The following is a 26,457-nucleotide window of genomic DNA, read 5'->3' on the forward strand; positions in this document are numbered from 1 at the left end:
ATTCTGTCTTGAATTACACATATTCTGGAGTTTAAAATGAGAGGAAAAAAGTATTTTTTGAAATGCATGAGTAACATTAAGATGAAAAATTCAGGTTTTATTACAAGATAGACTGTCAGGTTCCTCTGAGTACACCCTACATCTCTGGGCAGAAGAGAGTATAAATTTTAGTTATATGTTAATTTGTGATGTTGTAAGCTTCCAAGACTTTCTAGGCTGTATCCTACACAACTAGAGGAAAACTAAAAAATTGCACTCTAAAATAGATAAGAGAGAAAAAAATTAGTGCAACCTTGGTTTTAGTTCTGTCCTTCCTCCAAATTTCCTGTCTGGGCCTGAAAGACTGTCAAAGGACATTTAAAATTATGAAGTCAAAAGCAGATCTGAGATTGTGGATCAAAATCCCCTGAAAGGAGCCCCAAACCCACAGGATGGTGAAATACAACCTCCCCCTCAGCCTTGGGAGAAAAAAAGGAAACTGACACACAGAGGCTAGAAGGGAATTGCAGCATGTTCCAGCCAGATCCCCAAATTGGATTGTCAGGGAGTCAGGAAATCTGCCAAGACAAACACATGCTGTTTAATGTAGACCAGCTCAAGATAATCTGTGCCTCAGTTCCTCACTCATAAAACAGGATAACATTCCATGCTTTATGGGGAGAAGAATGTACCCGAAACATTTTGAAATAATCTGATCCTACAGCAGAGGAAGGCAAAAAAATCCCAAGATCCACCATCTCCATTTGATGTACAAAACATGGAGTGACAAAGGTTAAACAACTCGCTGCAATCACACACAGAGACAGGAGTACAGTCAGAAATTGAATCCAGAACTCAGAAATGACAGTCCAGTGTTTTAATCACAAAATTCTTCTTTTTCCTCGATTAAAACAGGAAATGAAAACACAAGTATGAGCTTATTCTGTAACTTCAACATATTACTACAAGGATCTTAGAAAAACATACATAGTTCAAATATGGTTGTCTCAGCCACATGAATATTTTGATGAAACAAAAGGCATGCATGTCATGCTGGAGGAAGCACACCATCAAATACCTGGTCCTTATGGGCCTGAATAAACACGGTAACTTCTGAGTTGAAACAACCTTGTATTGTTTAAAAAAAACATCTGTTTATGTGAATTTTAAGATAATCTTGTATAATTTACAAGATTAACAATGTTATCAGTGGCTAAACTACAGTGAGACCAAAGAAATTTGCCACACCACCTAAGGAAATGAGGAAGATACAAGTGGTGCTGCTATTTGATGGTAAGGAAAGCATTCTTTCTCTTTAGTATGATCTTAGATACCTTTGTTTTGCCAGAGAGATTGAATTTACAGAACTATTTTCCCCATCAGCTACTGTCTTTTACCTGGAAGACCCCAGTCAGGGGCAGGGAAGTGGCCTGAGGGTGAAGTGCTCTGATGATCCACTCCTTGCTACCTTCTTTCCCAAGACCTTATATTCTCTTTTCCATCTTGTAATTACATGAAGATTCATCACATGATGAAAATACATTTGTTTCCATCATAAAAATATATGACTGCCCCTCACATCATGCAGAAATTTCCCTCTGGGGTCACAGAAAAAGTGTGCTTTGGGGTATGTAGACCAAGGAGAATAAATTGCTCAGGAACCCAGCCTCAGGGTTACCCACTGAAGTTTTAACACAGCCACATTACTGGATTTTAGACTTTCTGTTTTCCACTGTTTGAAAGAAATGGTTTTTTCCTGACTACGACTGCTTCATCATTTTTCTTCAATGGACTGAATCTTCAAAAACTTACTGTTGTCCCAAACTACCTGAAAATCAGGCATGAGAACATGCAAATTTATTCTGAATAATTAATACCCCAAAAATTACTCCACGAAGTAATGATCATTTCTACTTGGTGGAAGTGTTTCTTCTCACCCATTTCTCCTAAGCATCCAGCATACAGGCATCAAAGGCCGCAAACTGATAACTGATCTTAGTCAGAGTTCAATAAAACAGGGACTTCTCAAAGTTTCTTGGAAAACCCAGTTCCCCTGCACAGGGCTCTGGAAAGAAATGTTCATCTCCTGGCATCCTGAGCAGATTGCAGAAAGGTCATGTAGGGAAAAGTGTAGTAGTGACAACAGAGATGTTTCCCAAACATCTGTCAAGAACTGAGCTTAAGGGCACTCCTTTCTGCCTGAATTCTGTGTGCCTTCCTCACTTCCACAAAGGCCTCACCAGCTTTTCCAGCAGCCCTTAAGAGCCAACAAACTGAATTCTCAAATATTAGATATCTTCCATCCCAAGCTTGTTTCAAGGTGGCACGACTACAGTTAAACTGCTTCAAAACAGGGATTTTCCCAATGGGTAAAATTTAATCTAACCATTCAATTCAAAAGAAAAATGTATTAGACTAGAGAACACGCAGTCTTTTAGAATGGCATTATCTTCTAAGAGCAACACTTCTAGAAAGAAAGACAACTGTTTCTGCCCTTCTACTCTTAGACTCCAAGATATTAATGCCCATTTCTTTGTTTTAAATCATGGTAAAAAAAGCATTCTCTGGTATTTGCCAAACTTTTATTTCATATTCATACGCTTGTATTTTTCTGAACAGATAGGATGTCTCTCTTTTGAGAGGCAAAACTAACAACACTAATGATACAAAAGGTATGCAGTGAAAGAAAGGATTGCTGGGCTACACTCTAGTAAAACAACCCTTTGGTAGCACAGTCCTCTGGGCAGCAAAGGCTAATCAGAGACTATCTTTTGGACTGTATTTTGATTTTATTTCCTTTGTAAATTAATCTGTTTTGAAGTCTCTGATAACTTTAATAGTTTTAATAAACAGGATATATTGTAATTCCCCATTTCTACAGGAAAATCCCTAGAAATTTTTACAAACATGGATCTTAAGAGAAAATAAAGGTCTCCAAATAATCTGCAGCAATTTAAGACTATATATTTGGTTGAAAGTTTTTACATTTAGATTTTTATGAAAGCATCTCAACTTCATTACCTGAAGGTCAGGATGCTTTTTTGCACTGGCAAGTCTGACTGCGTAACACACATTTTCTCTCTGGCAATCTTTAATTGCAAATTAATTCTAGAAATTCGCAGCATGAACTGCATAAAAATACCTTGCTAGATGGTATCTACATAGGTAATGTTCCTTATCCCTTAATATTCATTAGGTATAATTTTAAACCAAGTTACAATGGCTTTATGTTTCAGGTTTCCACTGAAGCATGTCTTTTTTGAAGCACTAATACCAGCAGCAATAGGTCTCACATGGCTCAGTGCAAGGTTGCACTGTGCAGACAGCAAATGGAAAGAGTCTTTTGTTCCATGAGAGCTCCTTCCAAGCAGTTAGGTATTCTTTGGCCTTTTTCCACCCTTCCTCTTTTCTGGCTTTCAAAATGACCTGCATGGTTTTATACAAAATATTCAGTTTTTAAAAAATCGTAATCAGTTTCTCAAAACAAAATAATTATGCCACCAAAACACGGCATTTTATTTGAAGGACTGATTTTTTAAAAAACCAAAACAGAAATATGCGTGCAATGAGCAAAGATTTCTAATCCCTGAAAGCTCTTGGGCCTCATATGATAAGACCCTCATGACTTCTCACTAGACCTTTGACCTGACCCTGTTTTTCTCAAGTTTCAGGTTACTCTTCAATCTAGTGGATATTAAAAAAAAAAAAAAAAAAAAAAAAAAAAAAAAAAAAAATCTACCAGCAGTGTACTCTTCACCTTTTAATGGAAGGTCCAGAACAATGACAGCACACTACTGCTTCCAATACCAAAGGCACAAGACCCATTGTGAACAGTCATAAGCCAAATGACAGGACTTCTTAATTTTTTTTTTTAGTTATTTCTTTCTTTATTTTAACTTAGGGTCACAAACCAGCAAAGGTTGCATAGCAAAGCATTAAAAACCTAGGAAAAACCAGGATGGAAGATGTCTTGGGAGCCCTAATTTACTTCCACTTCAGGGAGAGAATATAATTAAGAACTACACATCACATACACAGTATTTTTTTTTTTACTCTGTCAATTGAAATGTTTTGTTTATGTTGATATTTGTGAAATGTTAACATCATTCTCAGTACAGGAGAAGCACTTGGAAAATACTAGGGAAGCCAAAAGAAATATAATTAATTACTTGTTCCATAACAAAAGTGAATCAATGTAAAACTTGGTTCCCAGGTTTGTTGGTCTGACATAGGCCAGAAGAGAAAGGCCAAGGAGAATGTATCCCATGATAAACAAAAAGGACAAACTGGTGGTGACTGATACGGAGAAAGATGAGGTATTTGACTTCTTTGCCTCAGTCTTCACTGGCAGTCATCCTTCCCAGTAGTCTCAAATCCTTGCTCCTTGATGTGGGTATGGGGGAGCAAAGTCCCTCCCACTATACATGAAGAGCAGGTTTGGGATCACTTGATGAAGCTGAATAGCCACAAGTCTATGGGACCTGATGAGATACATTCCAGAGTCCTGAGGGGTCTGGCTGATATTCTTGCCAAGACAATCTCCATCATATTTGAAAAGTCAAGGCAGTCAGGCAAACTCCCTGCTGACTAGAAAAAGGAAAAATCATTCCCATTTTTAAAAAGAGGAGAAAGGAAAATCTGAGGAACCACACACCGGTGAGCCTTACCTTTGTGTCTGGGAAGATCATGAAGCAGATCCTCCTGGAAGTTATGCCATGGCATATAAAAGACAATGAAGTGACTCAAGGCAGTCAGCATAACTTTACTAAGGGCAAATTGTGCCTGACCAACTGGGGGGCCTTTTGTGATGGAGTGACAGCAACGGCCATTAAGAGAAGACAACAGACATCATCTATCTAGATTTCTGTAGGCCTTGATACCATCTCACATGACATCCTTATCTGCAAATTGGAGAGACATGGATTTGATGGACTATTCAGTAGATAGGAGACTGGCTGGATGGATGCAGTCAGGGAGTTGTGGTCTAAGGCTTTGTGTCCAGATGGAGGCAGTGATGAGTGGTGCCCTCAGGGTTTTCTCTTGGCACTGGTGTTCTTCAATATCCTCATCAATGACACAAACAGTGGGATCAAGAGCACCCTCCGCAAGTTTGAAGGTGACATGAAGATGAGCAGTGCCATTGGCACTACAAATGGACCTGGGCAAACTTGAGAAACGGGCCCACAAGAACCTCACAAAATCCTACAAATCCAAGTGCCAAGTGCTGCAGCAGGGTTGGAGAAATCCCAGACATGAACAGACTGGGAGTTCAAGTCATTAAGAACACCCCTTGAAGAAGGACTTGGCAGTTCTTGTGGATGAAAATCTCGATGTGACCCAGCAGTGTGAGCTCTCATCCCAGGACAATTGCATCCTGGGCTGCATACAAAGCAACATGTCCAGCAGAGCGAGGGAGGGGATTCTACCACTCTATATGGCCCTCACGAGACTCCACCTAGAGTCCTGGGTCCAGCTCTGGGGTGCTCAGCACAACAAAAATGTACACCTCTTAGAGTGGGTCCAGAGGAGGCCATGAAGATGATCGGAGGGCTGGAGCACCTCTCCTGTGAAGACAGGCTGAGAGAGCTGGGGTTGTTAAGCCTGGAGAAAGAGAAGGCTTTGGGGAGATCCCACTGTAGCCTTAAAGGGTTCTCATAAAAAGGAAGGAGAGGCACTTTTTATACTGGCAGATAGTGCAGGACTAGGGACAATGGCTTTAAACTGGAAAAGGGCAGGTTTCAATTAGATGTTAAAAAGAAATTCTTTACTTAGAGGGTGCTGAAGAGCTGCAACAGGTTTCCCTGAGAAGCTGTGGATACTTCACCCCTGCAAGTGTTCCAGGCCAGGCTGGATGGGACTTTGAACAACCCGAAATAGTGTAAAGTGTCTCTGCCCATGGCAGGGGGGTTGGAACTGGGTGATTTTTACAGACCCTTCCAATCCAGACCATTCTATGATTCTCTTTTCATCTTTATGACTGAACCAGCAAGTGAGCCCAGGCATATAACAAAAATCATCAGATCACCACTCAAGTCAAAATGACACTAACAAACAGAGGTTTTGCCTAGCTAACCAACGACAGGGTTCTAGTCTTGTTTTACCTGACTTTTCAAGTTATAATAATATAACATGGGTAAATTTGCAACCACAGTAACCTAAGCATTTTACCCACTCATTTTTAACCATTCTTCCAGCCCATACTTGCCCTATAAACAATTACTGTTCCAACGTGACTTTGTAGTAATTTACTTGTTAAAAATATGAAATAAGCAGGCAGAATTTGCTCACGAACAGTCAATCAAATCAAAACCCACTGTAACACAATGCTACCTTTGAAAAGGTTGCATCCATTCTGTGAATTTTTGATCATATTAAGTATTTTTAGCAAGAACACTGTGGTTGCAGGCAGTGTTTATTGAGTTTATTAACTAAATTCTGACAGAAAAAAGTAGTCAGAGTACATTAAGTAATTTTACGAAAAGTACTTACTGAAGATTGTGATTTGGGCTGTTTGTTGGACCTGCAAACATAAAACAAACAAGTATTGCTGACAAGTTGAGCTCAAGGACAACATCATAAAAAAAAGTCAATAGCAATCTAAAGGAAATTGTCTCTTTAAGGAAGGTTTGTCTCAAGATTCAAACAAAATCCTCTTGCATTCCTGAACATAATTATATATTGTTATTTTCAAAGCCACAAATAAAAATCACATGAATCTACTATCTCCTCCAGCAGCAACTTGAATGGAAATATTTTTTGTTTATAAAATATCTTCCACGAAAAAAACCACAGGCAGTTAGGTAAGGTGTTATCTAGACACATCACTTACCTTTTAATAAGCCCCACCTGAGCCTTACTATCAGAATTTATGATGTGGCAAGGAGATGATCAACTTTTGTCACAGCAAGAACAAGGTTCAATACCCAGCACTTCACTTCAATACTCAATCACTGCAAACTAAACTGTGGAATTAATTATTTACATTACAAAATTAGAAAATAATTTTAGAAAAACACATCTCCCATTTTTTCTTCCATTGCTCCAGAGACAAAACTAAATAAAAGGCTGACTTCCAGATTGGATGGTTAAGTCTCAAAAATGCAATAGAAGCACTTCTTGAAAGGTGTGATGTACCTTCATGTGTCAAAGGACAGAATTTGAGGCCAGGCTTCACGTAGCAGTATAGAACTGAAATTCGCAAGGATGGGCCCAGAACCATGAACATCACACAGAAAACCTCTTCTCATTCTTCTCTTTAGGTTTTGTTTTTTTTCACAGACTGAGTTCAGCAGTAGAGTGAAAACTCCAGGCCATGAAATGTTACCTTTTTTTTTTACTTTATACTGGCACTTCTTTAATTTTTTCTTCACTGTGTATTTACAGACCTCTACATCTGTATTTACTTTCTTTTATTACCAGTAAAGGGGTATCAAGTTCAACTGAGAAGTTCTGTGCTGGGAGAGAGGCCCCAGGCACTGACTTTATTTTCTTTTGTGTTGAGAATTTTTCTTAAAACATTAAATTCATTTCTCATTATACTATGGTTAAAACTAATACCTAGTCTATAAATCAGTGTGAGTAGTTATAAAAGCCAGGAACTCACCGAGCCTGACAAACAAAACTCCTGTTGCAGTTATTGTCTTCATCCCATTTGAAGCCACGCACTGGTAGTATCCTGTGTCTGTGGTATCCAGATCCTGGATTCTCAGACGTGAACCATAATCTGTTTTTCTGATGATGATCCGTCTTGGCTCCTGAACCACTGGAGCATCATTTTTTAGCCATTTGACATTCGGGGATGGATTTCCTGCTACCTTGCAGTGGAGGATTGCCGTTTGCCCCTGGACTACAGTGATATTGTTTACTGGTTCCAAGAAGGTCAGGAAGTAACCTAAGAGGATAAAAGGTCATAAAAGATCAAACTTTACATGGGTTGTGGTAAAAGCCTGCTCAAAGGCACTTTTCTAAGAGAGAACCTTGGAAAAAAATTCAGTTTTCTTTCAAGCACTCAAAAAATACTCAATAAATGCAAATCATTGTCCTAAGAACACCATAGCAGCACACTCCAATTCGTGTTTTGTTGCTGACTTCGTGTTTGTGTGCAGGTAGGTATGCAGATTAGAAGGTCAATCATGAATTGATACCATTACACTCCTAACTGCCTATCTGGACACCTATTTTGAAGCAGTAGTATTTTTCTACATCTGACATGCTAACACATACCTCGAATGCTCTTCTGTTCTAACAGCAAAATACACCCTCGTTCAATAAAAGAGTAATCCCACTTGTAACCATTTTGGAATATCATCGTAATTTTACCACATAACCTTCTTACACGATTACAGATTTGTCTCAAAAAGAACTACAACTGGAAAAGTTACTTTTAGATATTAATTTGACTTGTCAGCTAATCAACAAAATCTTAAAATTAGTCTGATTTGGACAGGCTTATCTTATAATAAGTTTTAAAGATTATATGTATCACATTAAATTTAAAGAAATAATGTCTCAATTGCAGAAGTAACCTGTGATAGAGGGAAATCTTAAGCTAATTATAGGTAGCCATTTTTTACTTAAGTCAAAAAATATGGTCAAGGAAAGGTCTATACAAACACTGTGTAATAACATTTTGTAGTTACTTTGCAAGTGAAAACTACAAGCCCTAATTGGTGGTTTGTTGAAAGCAAAGGGCTTGTTAAGTAGGCTGTATTGGTGATCTCTAGGGATGACAAAAAAGAAGAAATTGATGGAAGGACACTGTCAAAACACGACAGTCAAATCTTTTTTATGTTATTATTTAGAAATTTGATTTGGTGTTAGGAGTCCTGCAACTGACACACATCACGAACTGAAAGCTTGACAACAGGTAATTTCACTGAAACAATAATGTTGTTACATTGCCTTACAAAACAGGTAAGAAAAGTATCTAGCTGTTATGCTCATTTTTGTTTGTTTCTGTGAATTTAGACCATCTAGATGTAAAGCACCAGGAATTCAAATTACATTATATTCTTATGCCAGCTGGACCCAAATATCAAATAACTTCGATGGATGCCCACATGTGGACATTTCCTATCAGTCAGATTATTTTGGAAGTGTTTAATTAAGAAATAGCATATTATGTGCTGGAATCTAACACCAGTAAAGAAATGGTCCACGTTGATAGTCTAATTGCTGAAATACCTAAAGAAAATTGATGCTCTGCTTTGATTTATATTTGACAGGACCATGAAAATCACTTCCTCTGTAATGGTTAAGTATAGCACTGGAGAGGGGAGCAGTAGAAACATCAAAATATAGTAAGTGTGCAAAGCCAGATTTTGCTGGAAAACTGGATTTTCCTGTGTATTGCATTGTTCTCTACTACTGGCCTTTCGAAAGAAATCCTGTTTTAATTAATAATATGAAATTACAGTGTAGGCAAGTGTGAATTTAGTTCACCACTAAATAGAAAATTAAATATTAAATATTGAAAACTTACAGGAAAATTATTTTATCCTTTTTTTGTCATAAAATAATAAATCATTGCTTATGCAATTTTATTGTTTTCCCTATTTTTAATTGAAAATTTTTAGCAGACTTCAAAACATTTTGACAAAACACAACAATATTTATTTTTGAAAAACTTATATAAAAGGGAGAAAAAGTATATTAATGCTTTCAGCAATGTCACGCCACAGTGTCATTTGTTATGGTTTCCAATTCCATTTCGTAGCTGAAAAAATAGAAATACTATGATGACATTCTGGCAGGGAACAGAAAACCAGTAAATTACCTTCTTGATATAGGAAATTGAAGCCATTGATTTAAACTTGTTTAAGCCAACATTTTACATACACAAGCATTTCTAGCAGCATGAAAGAAAGCATGATCAGTCCTACCACAAGTTAGAAAAGGATTTCCCATGTCTATTTCACTCTTAGCTTGTTATTTAGAGACCTGTTTCACTGCTTTTTCACAATCTGTATGTAGTTTATTCTCATCAGCGCCATTGAGATACTGGGCTGCATCCACAGGGGCATTTCCTAGCAGAGAGAGAGATACCATAATCCCAATCTACTCAGTGCCTATCAGGCCACACCTGGAGTATTATGTCCAGTTCAGGTCCCCAAAATTCAAAAATAACACAGAAAGACAAGGGATGGTCCAAAAGAGGGCTACCAATGTCTGCTTGTGAGGAAAGACTTGAAGTAGTTACGTCTCTTCTCCCTGGAGAAGAGAACGGGCAGGAGGAGCATCATCACAGTTTTTCCATACCTAAAAGGCACCCACAAAGAGAATGGAGACACTCATGGAGAAGAGAAATAGCAATAAGTGAAAGAAGGCAGGAAATGTTTCATTTCAATAGAATAAAGACATTTTTTGCAGTGAGAACAATCATTCACTGGAAGAATGAACTGCCTAGAGATGTGGTGGTGTCCTCATCACTGAAGGTTTTCAAGATGTGATTGGACAAAGTACCAGATCATTTTGTCTAGGCTTTCTTTCTCCAAAAATGTTGCACTGGATGATCTTCAGAGGTACCTCCCAGGCTGGAATGCTCTGCAATTCTATGGGTCTATGATCCAGCAATTGTGGGGAGAAGCTGAATGTGCTCATACAAAGGAGGAAAAATAGACTGTTTAAGACCTTTTTTTGAGAAGAAGCTGGGCCACTTCCAGCATGGAGCCAGCACAGAGGTACATTCGTCTGGCTCAGAGATGCTTCTGATTCCCAAGAAATGAAAGAAGCACAGAAGATCTGTCTAAAAGGTGGGACCAATTCAAATGATGTAAGATGACAGACAGGGATTGTGTTTTGTCTGACTCTACTGCACTTTTTGCTCTTTACATCCAAGTACCTGAAAGGTCTATATTGTTCTTGTGACATTGGTCAGCTTGTAGCTTCCTCAAACCCTTACCACTATTTCCCTTTTTCTGATTTAAAACCAGCTGGGTGGAATCCAGCTCCTTCTTTTTGGGATAGTCATGGATATTGCATTCAAATACATTTGGTTGAAACAGATAATAAATTTACTTATTAGGACTTATGAACTCAGGATTAAAGCCATGTTAGAACTTCTTGTTTTACTAATTAAAACAGAGCTACTGCAGGAAGTAATTAGATCCATATCTTTTAAGCCATCCAAAATATTTCATATGAATCTACGAATCTAATCTTAATAATAACTAGAACAAAACTATTACCATGAAAAACAGTGCCAAAGATTTATGGATTAAATCAGACCCAGTGCAATTAGATAGACTTCCCCTGAAGTCAGGGTAACTGCATCTATTTCCTGCAGGTCAGAATTCAGCTTCAGTTCATCATTACTCCTGTCAATTTTACAGGTATTTTCTGCAGTGTTTATATTACCTTCTTATTACAAACCAAATAATAAATATTTTAACCTAATGAACTTTGAAGCCTTTGTGTTTTCCAAAGTTCTCCAGAGCAGCCTAGGAGCAGTAGAGCAGCTTATGGCCTATCCCTTGCCTTTGTCCACTCTCAACTCCACACTCTCTACTTGCTGGTTTCATTTCCTCTTTGAGGAGTGATGTTTATATACTCACTGATTCTGAAGTATTTGTATGACAGAGCGGGCAGCCATTTGTTGAGCTGCTCTGTTATTTGGTCCACTTTAGATAACCCATAATTGCAATTCTTTCAAACAAAGTGGAAAATGTAACCAACCATGTTCTAAAGAATGTTTTCTTTATTTAATTTCTGTGGTGATAATCAGCAGTTACTTTTTTTGTAATGTACGTCACACCACAAACACAGTGTAGATGCCAGTTTGAGGCAAAGTTTTGGGGAAAAAGCAAATTTTCCCAGGATAAATTAGGACTTCAACAATGTACAAAGCAATTTTTTTTTTCCAATCTAGTTCTCCTTCTGTCTTAGTAAATCTTAATTTGGACAGGTATGAAGGAAAATTAAATGTGAAGATGCTCAAACTTGTATTAAACTTGTGTCCTATATTTTGTGTTAAGCATCAGTCAAGTAGAATTCTTTAGAACTGGAACAGAATTGTTAATCTGTTTTAATACTAACATAATTATAAAACAGAGAATAAATACTCTCCATATATTTTGTGTTTGTTTCATATTGCCAAACTTGTAAATGTCCTATAGTAAATGTCATATTATAAAGAATTATATTTTATTTGGGAGATGGATAGCAAACAGAATTTTTTAAAAATACGAGTATAATGTCCAGAAATTTCCTGTATTGAGAAAATAACATTGAGTTTTATACTCTGGCTCCAAGGGTCACTGAAATGAAGGAAAATGCTTCCTTTGCCTTCAGTGGTCTTTGGCATGGTTTAAGTATTTCAAAAGGAAAATCTATCTGGTAGATATTTCTGCATTTGCTGTAGGCAACAATGCTGTAAATTCAGTTTCTCTTTTATTATGGTTTCTAACATAGTTTACAACCACTACTAGTATTTATTTTGCTTGAACGGATTAAAAACTCTTCTGTCAAGAAGCTATGAGAGGACAATGCAACTTAATCTATATATTATATTATGCTATCATATTCTATGTACTCTATGAATAACATAGCTTAGGAAAATGATTGACATGAATTCCAGTAAAACACTTTCATATTTTGAAAAACCTTTGTAAGGTTGCCAGTACTTCATATTTTTAAATGGAATAAATTTGATATAAATATATCAAACAGAATCCCACAGCAGATCAACATCAAGATGACAGGTCTATTATTCATGTTTTGGCAAGAATATAAAAATAATGTTTTCCAGTGTGCCTCAAATCATTGTCAAGATATGCACAAGAATAGAACTAAACTAAAAACCTAAAGGGTGCAACTATCACTAAGACCTCACATGCATATTATATTTCTTAGTTTTATTTACATTACTCTGGCACTTATGTGTCCAAGTTATTGGCTCAAACCATGTGTGTTGTTCTTGGCATAAACACAATATAAAATGATTGCTTCGCTTTTGTTATTTTAAGATCTTAGCTGTGATTTTGAAGTTCATTCTAAAAAAATATTTTAAACCTCCTTAGTTACTTTAGATCATGTAAATTCTGGCTTAATTGTTTTCAATTCAAGTTTTAGTTCCTGTTCATTTTTTATTGCTTTTACTCTTTTTTTCCTATGTGATTTTAAAAATAATTATGCATTCATAATTTTAAAATAAGCTTCAATATGGCAACCATGACTTGTATTTAGTAAAATTTGCAACTCTTTTTATCTCAGAACTTCCACATAATTTATGAATATTGAAGTCTCATCAGATGGGATGATACCATCACCCTTATTTTCCAAATGCAGGAAGTAGAGCAAGGGGAGCCTAAGCGATTTGCCAATTCACACATGGACTAAGTGTCAGTATCTATGATACTACACTGAGATTCACATCTTTCTGTATTCCTGAGACAATGATGCTCTGAGATAATCATCCATTTTGGCTCCTATCCAAGTTGATTCACCTTTCTTTCTGCCCTGCAGAAGGAACACAAATACTGAACATCCAGTTTTTGAGAAAAAGAGAGGAAATTTTGAGTAATACCAGATATCTGAAGATACAACAGTCTTTTCAGACCAAGTAGTAGTAATTGCATGTATGCTTTATCACTTTTTAGAAAACTAATTTCTCCGTAAGACATATATCTTTACTTAAATAACTTTATCCAACAGTCAAAAAAGCCCATAAAGCTATCAGTTTAGTACTACATAACACATCACAGGTTACAAGAGTCTCAGCTTGAGATACTCAGAATTTAAAATCAGCTGCTTTAAAAAAAAGGCAAATACTTTTTTTCCGCCTAACTGCATAAATTCAGACCATTTTCAGATTCATGGAATAAAAATTTCCAGTGTTCAAAATCCCTACAAAAATATGTATATTACAATTTGTGTAAATAGAAATTGGGGGGGGGGTTTCCCCTAAGCTATCTTGCTTTTCCTTTTTTTAATGTCTTCCCACCTCTTTTCATTTTTGTCTTCAAATAGTCTTCTTTTTTAGATATAAATAAAAGAGCATGATCATTCTCACCAAGACTCTTTCAAATGGCAAATTTCTGTGCTGGGATTTTAAGACTAATAAAAACTTATATCCAATACAAAAGGGGTTTGGGACCGTATTTTAAGTAATTAAACTAATGATATTTCCACTAGAAGCAAAGTCACATTTTCCTACAATAAGACATAATTTTTCACCTAGGATGCAGACTTTAGCTTATGCAAAACTGAGGAAGACACCACTGTTCCAAAATCTACTGTGTTATGAACACAGTACTAAGCATAAAGTGTTCACAAAATTGACAGGTAATCTATAAGGAACATAAAAGAGGTGCAGAGTTTTCCAGGCTTATTAAAGAACTGAAGACTGTAATAGGAGAAAATGTATGTGAAAGTTGCTGAAATTCAAATAATGTCTTTCTAGAGGTGTGTATAACAACATTTCTGTAAATACTTGAGTTTAGGGGACATGAATGACACCACAACGTCTTAGCAGGTGGTGAGAGTCCAATAAAGTGACTCCTTCCACAACTAAATCAGAACTCCAAATACACTGAGAAACACCATCCTAATAAGGAGGGTAGATTGAAGCCTAAGACTCATGATTCCTTGCACAGAACATTTTCCTAAATAAAAAACAGTCTCCCCAATTCTTCACCCTCTGTTTCATTTAATCACAATATGAAGATGAGTGATTTACAGTATATTGGAGCCAGATTGGGAAATGGAAGGGATGTTGGCAGGTCTCCCACACGAGTAGTTAAGGAAACTACACTGTTATATACTGCCAGGTAATATTTCCAGATGAAATGATACCTTTACAGCCTAATTTAATCCAATTTGCATCTCATTCTTCATCCTATTTTTTTGATCTCAACATACAAAAATCCATCCAGAAACATGTAAAATAAGTTGATCTGGTTCACATGCTCTTGAAATGTCCTTAGGAACAAGGAATGAACTGCCAATCTAGGAATGAAGCAGAATTAGCCTTGAAATACTGTCACAATGTGCACATTGTCCTATCTTCTGAAATCAGTGGGTTTTTAGGACCCAGTAAGAGTATGTTAAGAGTGTTTCTGCAAAAGAGAAAGACACCAAGCGAGGCTGACTTGAAAGTAAGATTGGGGAAAGTATCATCTTTGCAAACAATGTACTGAGAGGAGAATTGTGCTCAAGTGTTTTATTTTTATTCAAAGCAGACCTAAGTTCTTCTACAGCAAATGCTCACTGCTCTGCTCTGATTTTCAGTGAAGCATTCCCCAGAGGCAGTGCTTTTTTAGTCATTCAGGTGTTCTTTTAAAGGAAACAGGGAAAGATAAATTCTCCTCAAAGCCCTAGCCAAGCCATGGTCCCTTCTCATGAACTATCAGAAGGCTAGCTTCACTTGTAGGAAGAGACTTGCGACACTTTTTAAAATGCACATTATTAATAATACTTTGCTTAACCCGGTTATGTCTTTGGAGATAGAATCATTTTTCAGGACTTCTGGAAGATTCTAGAGAAGAGATTCTAGTCTCTTCTAGAGAGACTAATATGCTTGGTACTTCTAAAGTGGCTTTTAATTTGGGTATTATTAAAGCTGGTTATCTCCATGCCTGTTTTTGGTCTACTCTAAAATAAGAAAAATTTTAAAAATGGGAGGTTACAAGCAAATCAGAATAAGGAAGGAAAAAGGGTGATGTGATGGAAGGGCTGAAGAACTGTTTCTATGGTCTCAACAGTATGCCCAAACTTTGAAGTAGAACTGTCCAGTGTTTTTTTTGTAACAAAACCCAATACCTTACTACTGTGACACAGAAACACACAGGCTAACATTCCAATTATTTTTACCTGTATGCAGAATTTTGTACCCACATTAAAAAAAAAAAAAGGGGGGAGCGAAATGAGGCCATTTCCACACCAGGCATGCTGCAAACTAACAACTGATCCTATACCAGTGAATCATTTAAGAACATGGGGCCCTTTTTTTCTTCCTTTTTTGTTTTTTTCCCAAAGGAAATATACAATTCTTATGATGTAGAAATGTTTGAGATGTGATTAATTACTTCCTCAGACAGGTATTGCCTGTGGCTCTGGAAAAGAAGGAAATAACTGGCAGTCCTTTCTCAGCAAGAATTTAACCAAGCACTGTCACATGAAAAAAAAAAAAAACAAAACTCTTTTGTGTCTGTAGCCATAAAAGCTCAGACATAGCAAAAGAGAAAAGTGGGACCAACTTGCCAGGCAAACAGATGCAGTTAAAGATTAAACATGGCCCTTTTCCATCAAAAGTAGTGTGTACTTCAGTGTGAATAAAACAACTGGTAGTATGCAGTGCTACTGACAGGAGTGACTATTACTGAAATTTATTCCCATAATAGATGGCAAATTCTAAACTTCTAAAATATTTCAGCAGCTTCTGAAAGCAGCAAAGAGTTGAGAAATGGAGTATACCAGGTCTTCTTTCCAAATAGGAGGGACTTATTCCCACACTGACAATCAGCAGCAAGGGGGTTACACATATGCAAACAGAAACACATCTTTTTTTACTGTCTTATGGACAAAAGTTAAAGGAAGATTCTGTATAAAACTTCCTAATATGCAGTCAGGGTAAGAAATCTAACTAGTATTCAGGAGGACAATAATGACTAGATAACATTGGATATGTATGAGAAGTGAGACTATATTCCAAAGTACTCTCAAATTTTATGTTCTTCTGAAAGACAAAACGCAAGAACACCTGGCCAACACCACAGAGCTCTGTAGACTTCAACATGTGCTCATTAATGAAGCTGGCATGACTATCTGACACTTTTCCCTAGCATAAGAGTTGACATTACAACAGCTGTGCATCCATAAAAAGAAAAATTCAGTACTACAATTGAGAAAATACAGTTCTCCAGGTAGAATACTGAAAATGTCCTGCTTTAGAAAGTTGCACCAAATTGCAATTGGAAGCACAATTTGCAGTAAGTACATGCATCTTCAGATCCAAGAACAGGATTTGTATCTATAGTTTTAAGTGGTAAAGTATTGTAGAATTTATTTTAACTAATAAATAACTAGAAATTCTGACACTACAGTCAGTTTAAAAAACCAAAGCATTAATTCACAGAGCTACTTAAAAGGTAAATATTCTTGCGTTGTAATGGTCTAGATTTGATTACCTCAAACTAAAGATACCAATACTTAACATTTACCCAGAGATGCCAAATGTGGTGCTCTACAAAATTAAATCAATTTCATGGTAACACGTGAAAAAAAATACTCTAAGAAGGTAATAACAGCCCTGTATGTTTGGATCAAATATCCATGTGATAGGAGTCAACATGCTTCAGAATTAATTTTTATAGACTCCTTTAACCTTTCTATCCCTTGCTATTCCTTGGAATCACAAGTGTTAAGTCACTCAAGCTTGCCTTCCTTTCAGACTTGTATTAATTGACAAATATAGGGAATATACAATAACAGGATTTTGCTGGTCCTTTCTGAAGAATGTTTATACTTCAGCAGGGTGATGAAATTAAAACTCATTTTACCTTTAGGTGTTGGAATTGGTCTCTCAAGTCCATCCACATGACCTAAGGGGTCATTTGAATCTGGAATTTCCATTTCACCTACAAAAAAAAAAAGATTTTGTTGAATTTAGGTGTTGAGTTAACCTCTCTGTTAAAGAGCATTATAACAGTGAGTTCAGCAAACACATTCAGTCCATATTCTGCTTCCAGAGCAGCAGACAGGAAACATAGCACATAAAAAACACATATCAACAAGGTCAGGATTTATCCATTGCAGATTAGAAAACTCTACAATAATTACTTTGTGGATTACTTCGTGTTTGGCAAAATTCACAGCATTAAAAACTACATTCCAGTTCTCACCAGAATAAAATTCACACATTTTTATGAAGAATGCAAACATTTCCTGGAAGCAATTCTGGCTTAGCAAACTAAGCAGTACCTGAGCTTTATTGACAGTCTCAGCTACAAAATGGCATAAATTTGCTTTTGAATTTACATTATGGTAATTCAGATTCTATCTCCAGAGGTCAGACTCATCATCACTACTTATCCTATTCTCAGCCTCATCCCTGAAAGATATCTTTAGCAATGAAAATGTAACAACTGTTATCCAAGGATTTCAAAGTGTGAGGAAATAGACAGACATCTTCTGTATGTGCTCCTCTTTCATGTCTAACATATCTAGCAGCCTGCAGAGAGTACTTTCAGGTTCCTTTGTATTTGCAGGTCTTGCAAAACTCCAACCACTATAAATCAGGAGCCAACCTGTTTGCTCTCCCTTTTGAAAATATTGGGTAAGGAACAGTACTCAACTTCTAACTCAAATAAAGGTATAGATGTGCTTTAACTAAAACAGCATCTAAAATTACACCTCCTGGGTTTTTTTTATATTTTCTAATTTATATTCTATCATCCAAATTCCTTACATCCTTAGCGTATCACCCAGATATGTAAATCTAAGGTCATCAAGATCCAAAGTGAAAGATCTGGGCTTCATCGTAAGTCTGTTAGGTGTGTTCACAGTATTGTTTTGTGTGAAATGAAGCTAGAGAAAAGGCTCTCCCTCTTCCTTTTGTCCCCATTACCCTTCCTTCAAACTAACCCTACAGTACCACTCTGACTGCAAGTCCCACTAAAGAAATACAAGTAACTTCACCCCTGTCTTACACCATATTATGAAAGAAGAAAATAATTCAGACTCCTTTGTTTTTTGTTTATTTTTTCACCCATTATTTGAGGACAGATTTAGCTAACCTGCCTTTAACTTTACCAGGTAAAACACAGAAATCAGAGACGCTCTCTACAACAGGCTGGGTCTGAAAGTCTTGTCGTAGTACTGTCACCTTGTCATACTTCATCTCTCCCTTTATCTCCCATTGCTTGAAGTTCTTTGTCTGGCAATAGTAGAGATTCCACTTGATTTGTGGTCTCATTCCCAGATACCCCAATGAGAGTGATGGTGAAGATGGTGATGTACCCTTGGTAACACACACTTTCAATTTGGAACAGCTAAGGCTTGGGCACACATCCTCCATCTTCTGCCACACCTAGCATTAGCCAATGGAAATCATAGATAATATTCATCTGCAGACTGCAGGGAGAAATGGACATGGGTGGCCAAGCTGGCCATTGCCAAGATCTGCCATTGCAAATCCCAACACAGTGTGTCTTCATAGCTCTGCAGGCAGGGTACAGATTAGCGCCTGACTTTTAACTGTACTGAAGCTTTGTCGATTTGTTTGATTCAGTGTGAAGTGGTGAATGCACTGTTTGACAGGCATATTCTGTCAAGTTTCAGGAGAGATACATCACATCTTGTTCTTACCAAGGGGCAGCAAGACCTCTATCCCTTGCTCTTGCTTGACCTTCTCTGTGTCACACAAGAGGTTTAGAAGGCGCAGCAGCATTTACTGGCCACAAGGAAGACAAATCCAAGATGAGACAGACAGAGCAAAAAGAAGAGTAGGAAAACCAATTAGTTTTTTAGTCCACAAGTACTTGCCCATATTTTATTCTGCTGATCATAATCCATCAGCATTCACAGGATGGAACATTATTACAAACCTGTTCTTAAGGACACTAAACTGCTTGACACTCAGCTCTCTGGACTCCAGGCTGCATGAGATCTGAGTGACACTTTTGGTTTAATACCACACGTTCAACTTTAAGAGAGCTGTTTCTATTTCTTCAGTAATCTCATGGGATTTACAACAGAAAAAGACATTAGAAGTCAGGTAAATGAGCACAGAAATGTTCTCCTCTCTCACCTCTCCTTCCCACACCCATATATATTATTTTTTTAAAGCTTTTCAAAACTCAGGTGGAAAGAAACAAAAGCATTTGCCGTTCTGGAAAAGTTTCAATAATAGTTTTATGTGATTCACTCTTGTACTTGATATGCTTCTGTCTGGAAAAAACATTAACCTCCAGATGTGCTTTACCAGAGAACAATTACAAACCATAGACACCACCTATCATCAAAATCTCCAGAACTAAGAAAAATTAAAATTAAAATCCTTTGTATACTTTGCAAGTTATAAATACAAATCAGATCTGTCACTTAAACTTGTTTTTATGAAAGAAAAATGTATATTTTCTGTAATCTGCAAAATGCCACTTCAGCCACATTTATGACAAATTCCAAGCTTTAATCCTAAAGTTTCTGTACCACAACTTAAAACACCAAAGAGTTATTATCAATTTGAAAAATTAAGTTTTTAACACTATAAAGGTAACCAGCAAGTCACTATAACAAAATAAAACCTTTTCTCTTGCACTAAAGAGAATTTTAAAATTCTGGATTCCAGAACTTAAAGGAAAGTGTTCCTGTTGAATATTATTTTCCGTGTTTTCTGGTTTTGCATTAATAACATAGTATGTTTTTCCTGCTAGGAGTGAGTCCATGGTGTTTACCTCAGCAAACAATAATTCTCGTAATATTTTTTTTCCAATTTTCCTAACTATAGCACAGATGCACCCTGATCACATCTCATCACCAACTCTCTGCAGTCTTATTCTTGTTTGAAGACCCCTACAGAACCATGCTCCTGTCTACTCCTGATTTTTTATTCCCTTTTCTCACTTCATTTAATCAATATTTCTGTAAGGGTATTCTATTATGCTTTTCTTCTTCCTACTTTTGGTATCTTTTCCTAGAAGGATATTCATGTGTTGTTCCACTCCCTGAAGTAGAAAAAAGTCCAAGAAATAATTTAAGGTGCCCAACTTTCACTGTCAGTTTTTATCAGTAAAAAACTAGTACTAGGAAAAACATAACTGTTCATTAAACTGGTTCTAGACATCACAAAGATGTCAGATAGTCACAACTTTTTTTTTATCTATAACAAATGCAGAATTGTTATACAATGCTAAGAAAAGAGGTAGACCTGCAAAATGCAAAACTGGAAGAACAGCAGCAATCCGCTATACAGTTGTTATTAAAAACTGGTAAGAAAATAAATGGTCAATAACTGAACCTTAAATGTGACCTGACCAACTCACTCTGCTCTCACACATGGAGAACATTGAACATCGTGTGCTGCTGATGCTCTCTCACTTCAAAAAGGGTACAGAAGAGTTGGAAGAGTTTCAGAGAAGTACAGTGAGAATATTTACCTATAAACCAGGTTTTTTACTGCTGCTAGGGTTTCTCACTCTGAGAAGCAGATGGCTGAGTTCAATGACAGTAAAGCTCTATGGAGTTATGAGCTCTACACAGTGGATGGATCAATCTCTTGGTAAAAATGGCAGTATTAGAAAAAATAGCAACCCTCAAATTCAAAACAAAGGTATAACAAGGTAAGGTTTTCTCAGAGGAGATGTGGTTAGACTAAGTGCAGAGCTCAGATGGGCTACAGCTGAGACAGGGTTCAATGAGACCTAACTATCTCACAGAAATCCTATGTGGGCATGGAAGTCCCCAAGTTAAAAATGGCTGGAGGCTGGGTAAATACCCAGCACAGAACAGTACTATGTACCTGGATCTCTTCTTACACTTTTACTTCAGAATTTCCTTTTTTGCAGCCATCAGAACCACAACACAGCATTGCACAGATGCCTCATCTGCTCCTGTGTGGTTGTTCTCACACTTTTCACTACCATATGTTCTCTCTGCAGACATTAAGTGTATCACAGCTTATTTCTGAAGACCCACTTCTTCAATTTACATCTGCAGTGGGAGTGTGACGTAGAAGAGGTCATGAGTGCCCTGTCCTCCTTGCACATTGCATGATCAGACAAAACTTCAACAGAACCAGAACTAAGCCTGAATGCCAGTGGCCAGTATGGGACAATGCATGTGCCAGATGTGCCACGTGTCAGATACTAAGGAATACCTTATTAATCCTCTTTTCAGGGAACACAGACAAGCAAAATGCAGATGCTGTAAATAGTAACTCTTCTAAACTGCTCACTCACACAAAAATTATTCCTTAACTTTTCAAGGCAGTAAAGCAAGCCATTTCACCTTATGGAAAATCCCACTCCAAAAGAAAACCCATATTTAAAGTAAGTATAATAATCTATATTTATGATGTACAAAATGCATTCTGTTCCTTTGATTTATTATAGCGAACTGCAGCAAGGGGACAGGTGATACAGAAAATTATTTTCCTGCTTATATATGAACAATTATCACTTACTTTTAAATTTCCTTTCTCCTGAAAATATGAGGAAGACTTTCTTACCGACAAGATCCAACACAGGTAGCCCCACCACGCTATTTTATGCACCAATGGCCAACAGAATACAGAAGGAAATATCCAGTGTTTTTGAGACAGGAAGGTACTTTTACACTTTTGGAAAGTAAGTTGCCCAACTGATCACAGTATCAACTCACAGGGCATACACCACTCATCATAAAAGAGACGAACTTTTTCCTCTGAAATGGCTATGACTTCACATTCATTACTTGAGAGGTAATTGCAATAAACAGATTCCAAAATGCTCATGGCCAAAAGCAGACATCAAAACAATGCATTAATCTTCATCAAAAAGCCAGTCACAAGGAGGGGGTTGCCATAATTGATACCAGGGACAAACCAAGGCCTCAGCCTCACACAGAGAGAGAAAAATAGGACTCAGGTATTTTCAACCAGAGTGGGCCTGATTGAGTTAGAGCAGTTAAGGGCTGACTGATGCAATATCCTGCAATGTTAGTAACTGTCTTTCATTATTTGCAGAGTGCAGATGAAATCTTAAAAGATGAGAAATTGCACAAACATTTCCTATTATTTATTAAAAAGCATAAAAAAAGGAGTGCCAGAGAATTATAGAGCTATCAGCTTAACTTCAATTCCTGGAAAAATAATGGAACAAAGAAGTTATTTTTAAGCATTTACAATAAAGCAGAGTGATGAGTAATAACTAAAATAGAAGCCAACGTTGACTTGGCTTACACTGATTAGAATCGGACATAAGTCAACAATCTCAAGGTATTGCAAACAAGGCAGATTTCACACAGAACACATAAACAGCAGTAATCTTCCCCATCTACTCAAAGCTAATAAGGCCCTAGACTACTTTCTCCAATTTTCTGTATTCCATTTCAAGATGGATGAGGGTAAAACTAAAATACAATAACTTGCACCATGAAGATAGTCTACAAAATATGACTAAGAAAATAAAAACATAATAATTAGTATGCCTTCTTGGTCTGAAGAAGATTAGCTATGGACTGAGAACCAGTATTCTTCAAACACAGAGGTCTCAGTGGACAAAATTGTCCAGTGTGGCAGATTTGGCAACCTTCTAATTCGTATGATATTGCGCAGGTAATAGATGCTGCTTCTCCCAGGTGAAACAGATCTTCTTAAGATCTTTTTCAATCTTGTGATTCTATGAGGAAAACAACCATCCTTCTACTATTGTATTTTAAATCCCAAAGCTTACAAATAAATCCTTCAACACTAAAAATTGCACAGGTCTGTAATTAGGGAAACTGCAAATTTTTGTTCTGATGTTTCTTCCACTCATCAATAATCCTGTTTCTGTATCTGAAACCATTTTCAGATTTAAGCATGAATATGCAACCTTTGCTTCCTGCGGCTGTAACCTTTTACTCGGGTTCTAACTTTCTTCTAATAACATAAAACTCCCAAACTTTCTCTTTTCAGCCTAATACTCTCTAATATTCTGTTCTTTTCTTCATAAAACTTTGTTGACCTTCTGTCAATTACTAGCCTCTGGAGCTCCCAAACAAAGGGCCCACTGTACCCTTTGATTCAGCTGCCAATCTGATTACTTTGGCTGGGGGAGGCAAGCTGCTTGGGTTGCTGAATCAGGGCCTTTCATTGAAATTTCTCTTTTCCAACATCTGCAGCCCCTGGCAACCAATTGCAGAGTGGGCTTGGCAGACCTGTAAAGGGTGGTGAATAGGCTACAAAAGATGCAGTTTGTAGCATAAAATCAGTGCACCCCTTTCATAGTGACGGCAGATTAGAACCTTCAGGGCACACCTTCCTTAAATGCTGCAAGCTTCACATAAAAATAGCTGAAGGTGGGGGAAATAACTCTCACTTTCTGTTACAGTTTCTCTACTGAGACAACGGTGAAGTCTGCAAAACAGTTACTTCTTAGCTGGTTATCAGCTCACAAAGCATACTCTTCATAGGTTAGTATGTTAACTAATTAAATTTATTCTTTGGCCATTCAAAATTCTTCAAAATTACTTTCAGCAAAATTCATTTCAATAGAAAGTTCTCACCACAAGGCCATTAGAAAGGGAGTAAGCTCTTTTAAGCATGCTCTGTTATAATATCAAAGTAACATTAAAAAACTGTATTTAAAGTAAAAGCAACACCAGCCTAAAAGTCACAGAACCTTCAGAAAGCTGGTAAAAACCACAGACAATAAACCTTTAAATAAGCCAAGGTTGAGTTATACAGAATACATTCCCACAACTCATAAGCATTCCTTGTTAAAGCAAACATCTTGTTTCATTAGCATGGATTTTCCACTCTACACACTTTTTTCTGCTTTACCTAATAGCTATATTGAAATATTGAAATATTTTCATTTCAGTAAGTATGAGGAAAAACATTCTGTTCCATAACATACAGGACAAAGACAGGTACAAAGTTTATGACCTGTACCAATAAAAAGAGTATAGTTATTTGGATCAAAAATATATCATTAATTTAAAATAAAATTTTAAAAACACATAAATGTTAAATCACCTTCATTCTGCATAGCAAAGATTCATTTCTCAAACACAGGTTAAGAGATATACAAAATGTTGTATTTTGTCAGTTAAATGCATAAAGAAGGAATCTGCATAGTGCATTAATTTCTGTTACTGTGAATGTATGTTCACAGATTGATCCAGGATAGACTAGCAGTGTGTTTCCAAATACTGGTTCAATGCAAGTGCATGATGAAAAAAACACTTTATAAATTTCACAATATTCCTGTAGGAACTTATTCATTTAATTAAATAAACCTTATAAACCTATCATCAAACCACTCTAAAACAGTAAAAAAGATCAGCTGGTCATCAGCACAAAACTACAGAGGAGGAATGATTCTTCATTTTCACAGAGAGCTGCAATGAACCCTCAAAACAGAAAAAAAATATACTGAAGACACGGTTTATCTTCTTAGTCATCAACCAGGCGCCCTAGCAAGTAGGGTGAAGTCAGTGTGAGAAGAACGAAATCAGATAAGTCATTATTAACAGGGATTCAAACACAGACTTCAATGAATACCTTGATTTATTTCAATGCCTCATACTGTTAAAGCATATTTTACATTAACCACACAGCTGCATTTTCAATTGCACTGTCAATCTTTATCCTCTCATTGCACAATTCTCATCATAAAGCTTAGCTATTAAATAACTTCAATTCTTCCTCCTGAAGCTCCTATTTGCCACTTAAAATGAGAATTCAGAAATGCTAGTGAGACAAACCAGAGATAAGGATTTGTTCAGATTTCAGTCACAGAAGAAGCCTTATTAACAGCTGTCAAAACATTACAGTGAAATGAACAGGACCCATGGAAAAGAAGATACTCATTTTAAGGCAACATTTTCAGAGTGCAACTAAGTTTTGAAGCTGTTAAGCTTTGGATTACAAATTATTCTATTAATTCACAGCCAAAACACTCTGATAAAGTTACAATAAAGTCCAGGTCCTCTTATTTTAAAATGCGAAGTGGAGAACATTTAACAGAACACAGCCTACATTCTGAAGGGATATTCAAATCCTATTTTCAATTCTTAAGGCTTCCTGCAAAGTCCTGGCCAAGTCACCTTAGGCCGGATCAGAAAAGAATTTGATGCCAAAAGATGCAGACAGATGTCTACCAGGATTTTCAAAAGCATGTGGGCACCTGAATCTCCTGTCTGCAGTAAATATCCCTTAATCTTTTGTACCTCAGTTGCCCAGAGGCTGAGAGGGGAAAAGGTTAGCTCCCTGATGTGGTTCCTAGTGCAGCTGCATGAGTGTTTGAGTCAGCACAAAGAAGGGAGCAGCATGGAAGAAAGAAGCTAAGATGGGGAAAAAGTGGAAGAGAGTTTTTGGATGACTGTGGTGATTTATATCACTACAACTGATCACAGAATTTCAGATAAATCTGTGACAGAGAAACTCCAAGAAAAGCAGAACATAAAGCACTATTTGGAAATAAATTAAAATAATAAAACTCTTCTGAATGTTTAAAAAGTAAGAATTAACTCCATGGTATTTACAGTGAAAAATACCAGAGTTTTTTTAAGCCACAAAAACATTTCAATGTAATTTCTAATTTAGCAGAAATGTAACTAAGTCTACTAGCTATCACAAACAGCTTTTCTGTACAACTGTATGCTAAGCAGTCAGAGACAGTATACCAGGGAGCATATAAAAGCTTTGAATCGTAGAAAAAAAAATGCCACAAGTAATTGTAGATTTCATAATGAGTGGTATTTGTTGGTAACATATTATACTTTGGAAAAAAAAAAGTAAAGCAATTGTGGGTACATTCCAAAGCTCTTCACCACCTCAGTTGTAAAATCACAGTTTAA

At 36.7% G+C, this 26,457-nt stretch overlaps 1 protein-coding gene across 1 annotated transcript in view; it reads right to left on the bottom strand.

Moving 5' to 3' along the window:
- ROR2 (receptor tyrosine kinase like orphan receptor 2) overlaps nucleotides 1-26,457 on the bottom strand; it is a 144,022-nt gene that overhangs the window by 27,997 nt on the left and 89,568 nt on the right. Inside the window, exons 2-4 of the mRNA XM_082301059.1 lie at nucleotides 17,475-17,552; nucleotides 7,583-7,870; nucleotides 6,469-6,499 (exon numbers count right to left, since the gene is read on the bottom strand). Coding sequence (XP_082157185.1) covers nucleotides 6,469-6,499; nucleotides 7,583-7,870; nucleotides 17,475-17,552 — 397 coding nt within the window. The remainder of the gene's footprint in view (nucleotides 1-6,468; nucleotides 6,500-7,582; nucleotides 7,871-17,474; nucleotides 17,553-26,457) is intronic.

The sequence above is a fragment of the Coloeus monedula genome (assembly GCF_965178545.1).
Source record: "Coloeus monedula genome assembly, chromosome: Z".
NCBI classification, from domain to species: Eukaryota; Metazoa; Chordata; class Aves; order Passeriformes; family Corvidae; genus Coloeus; species Coloeus monedula.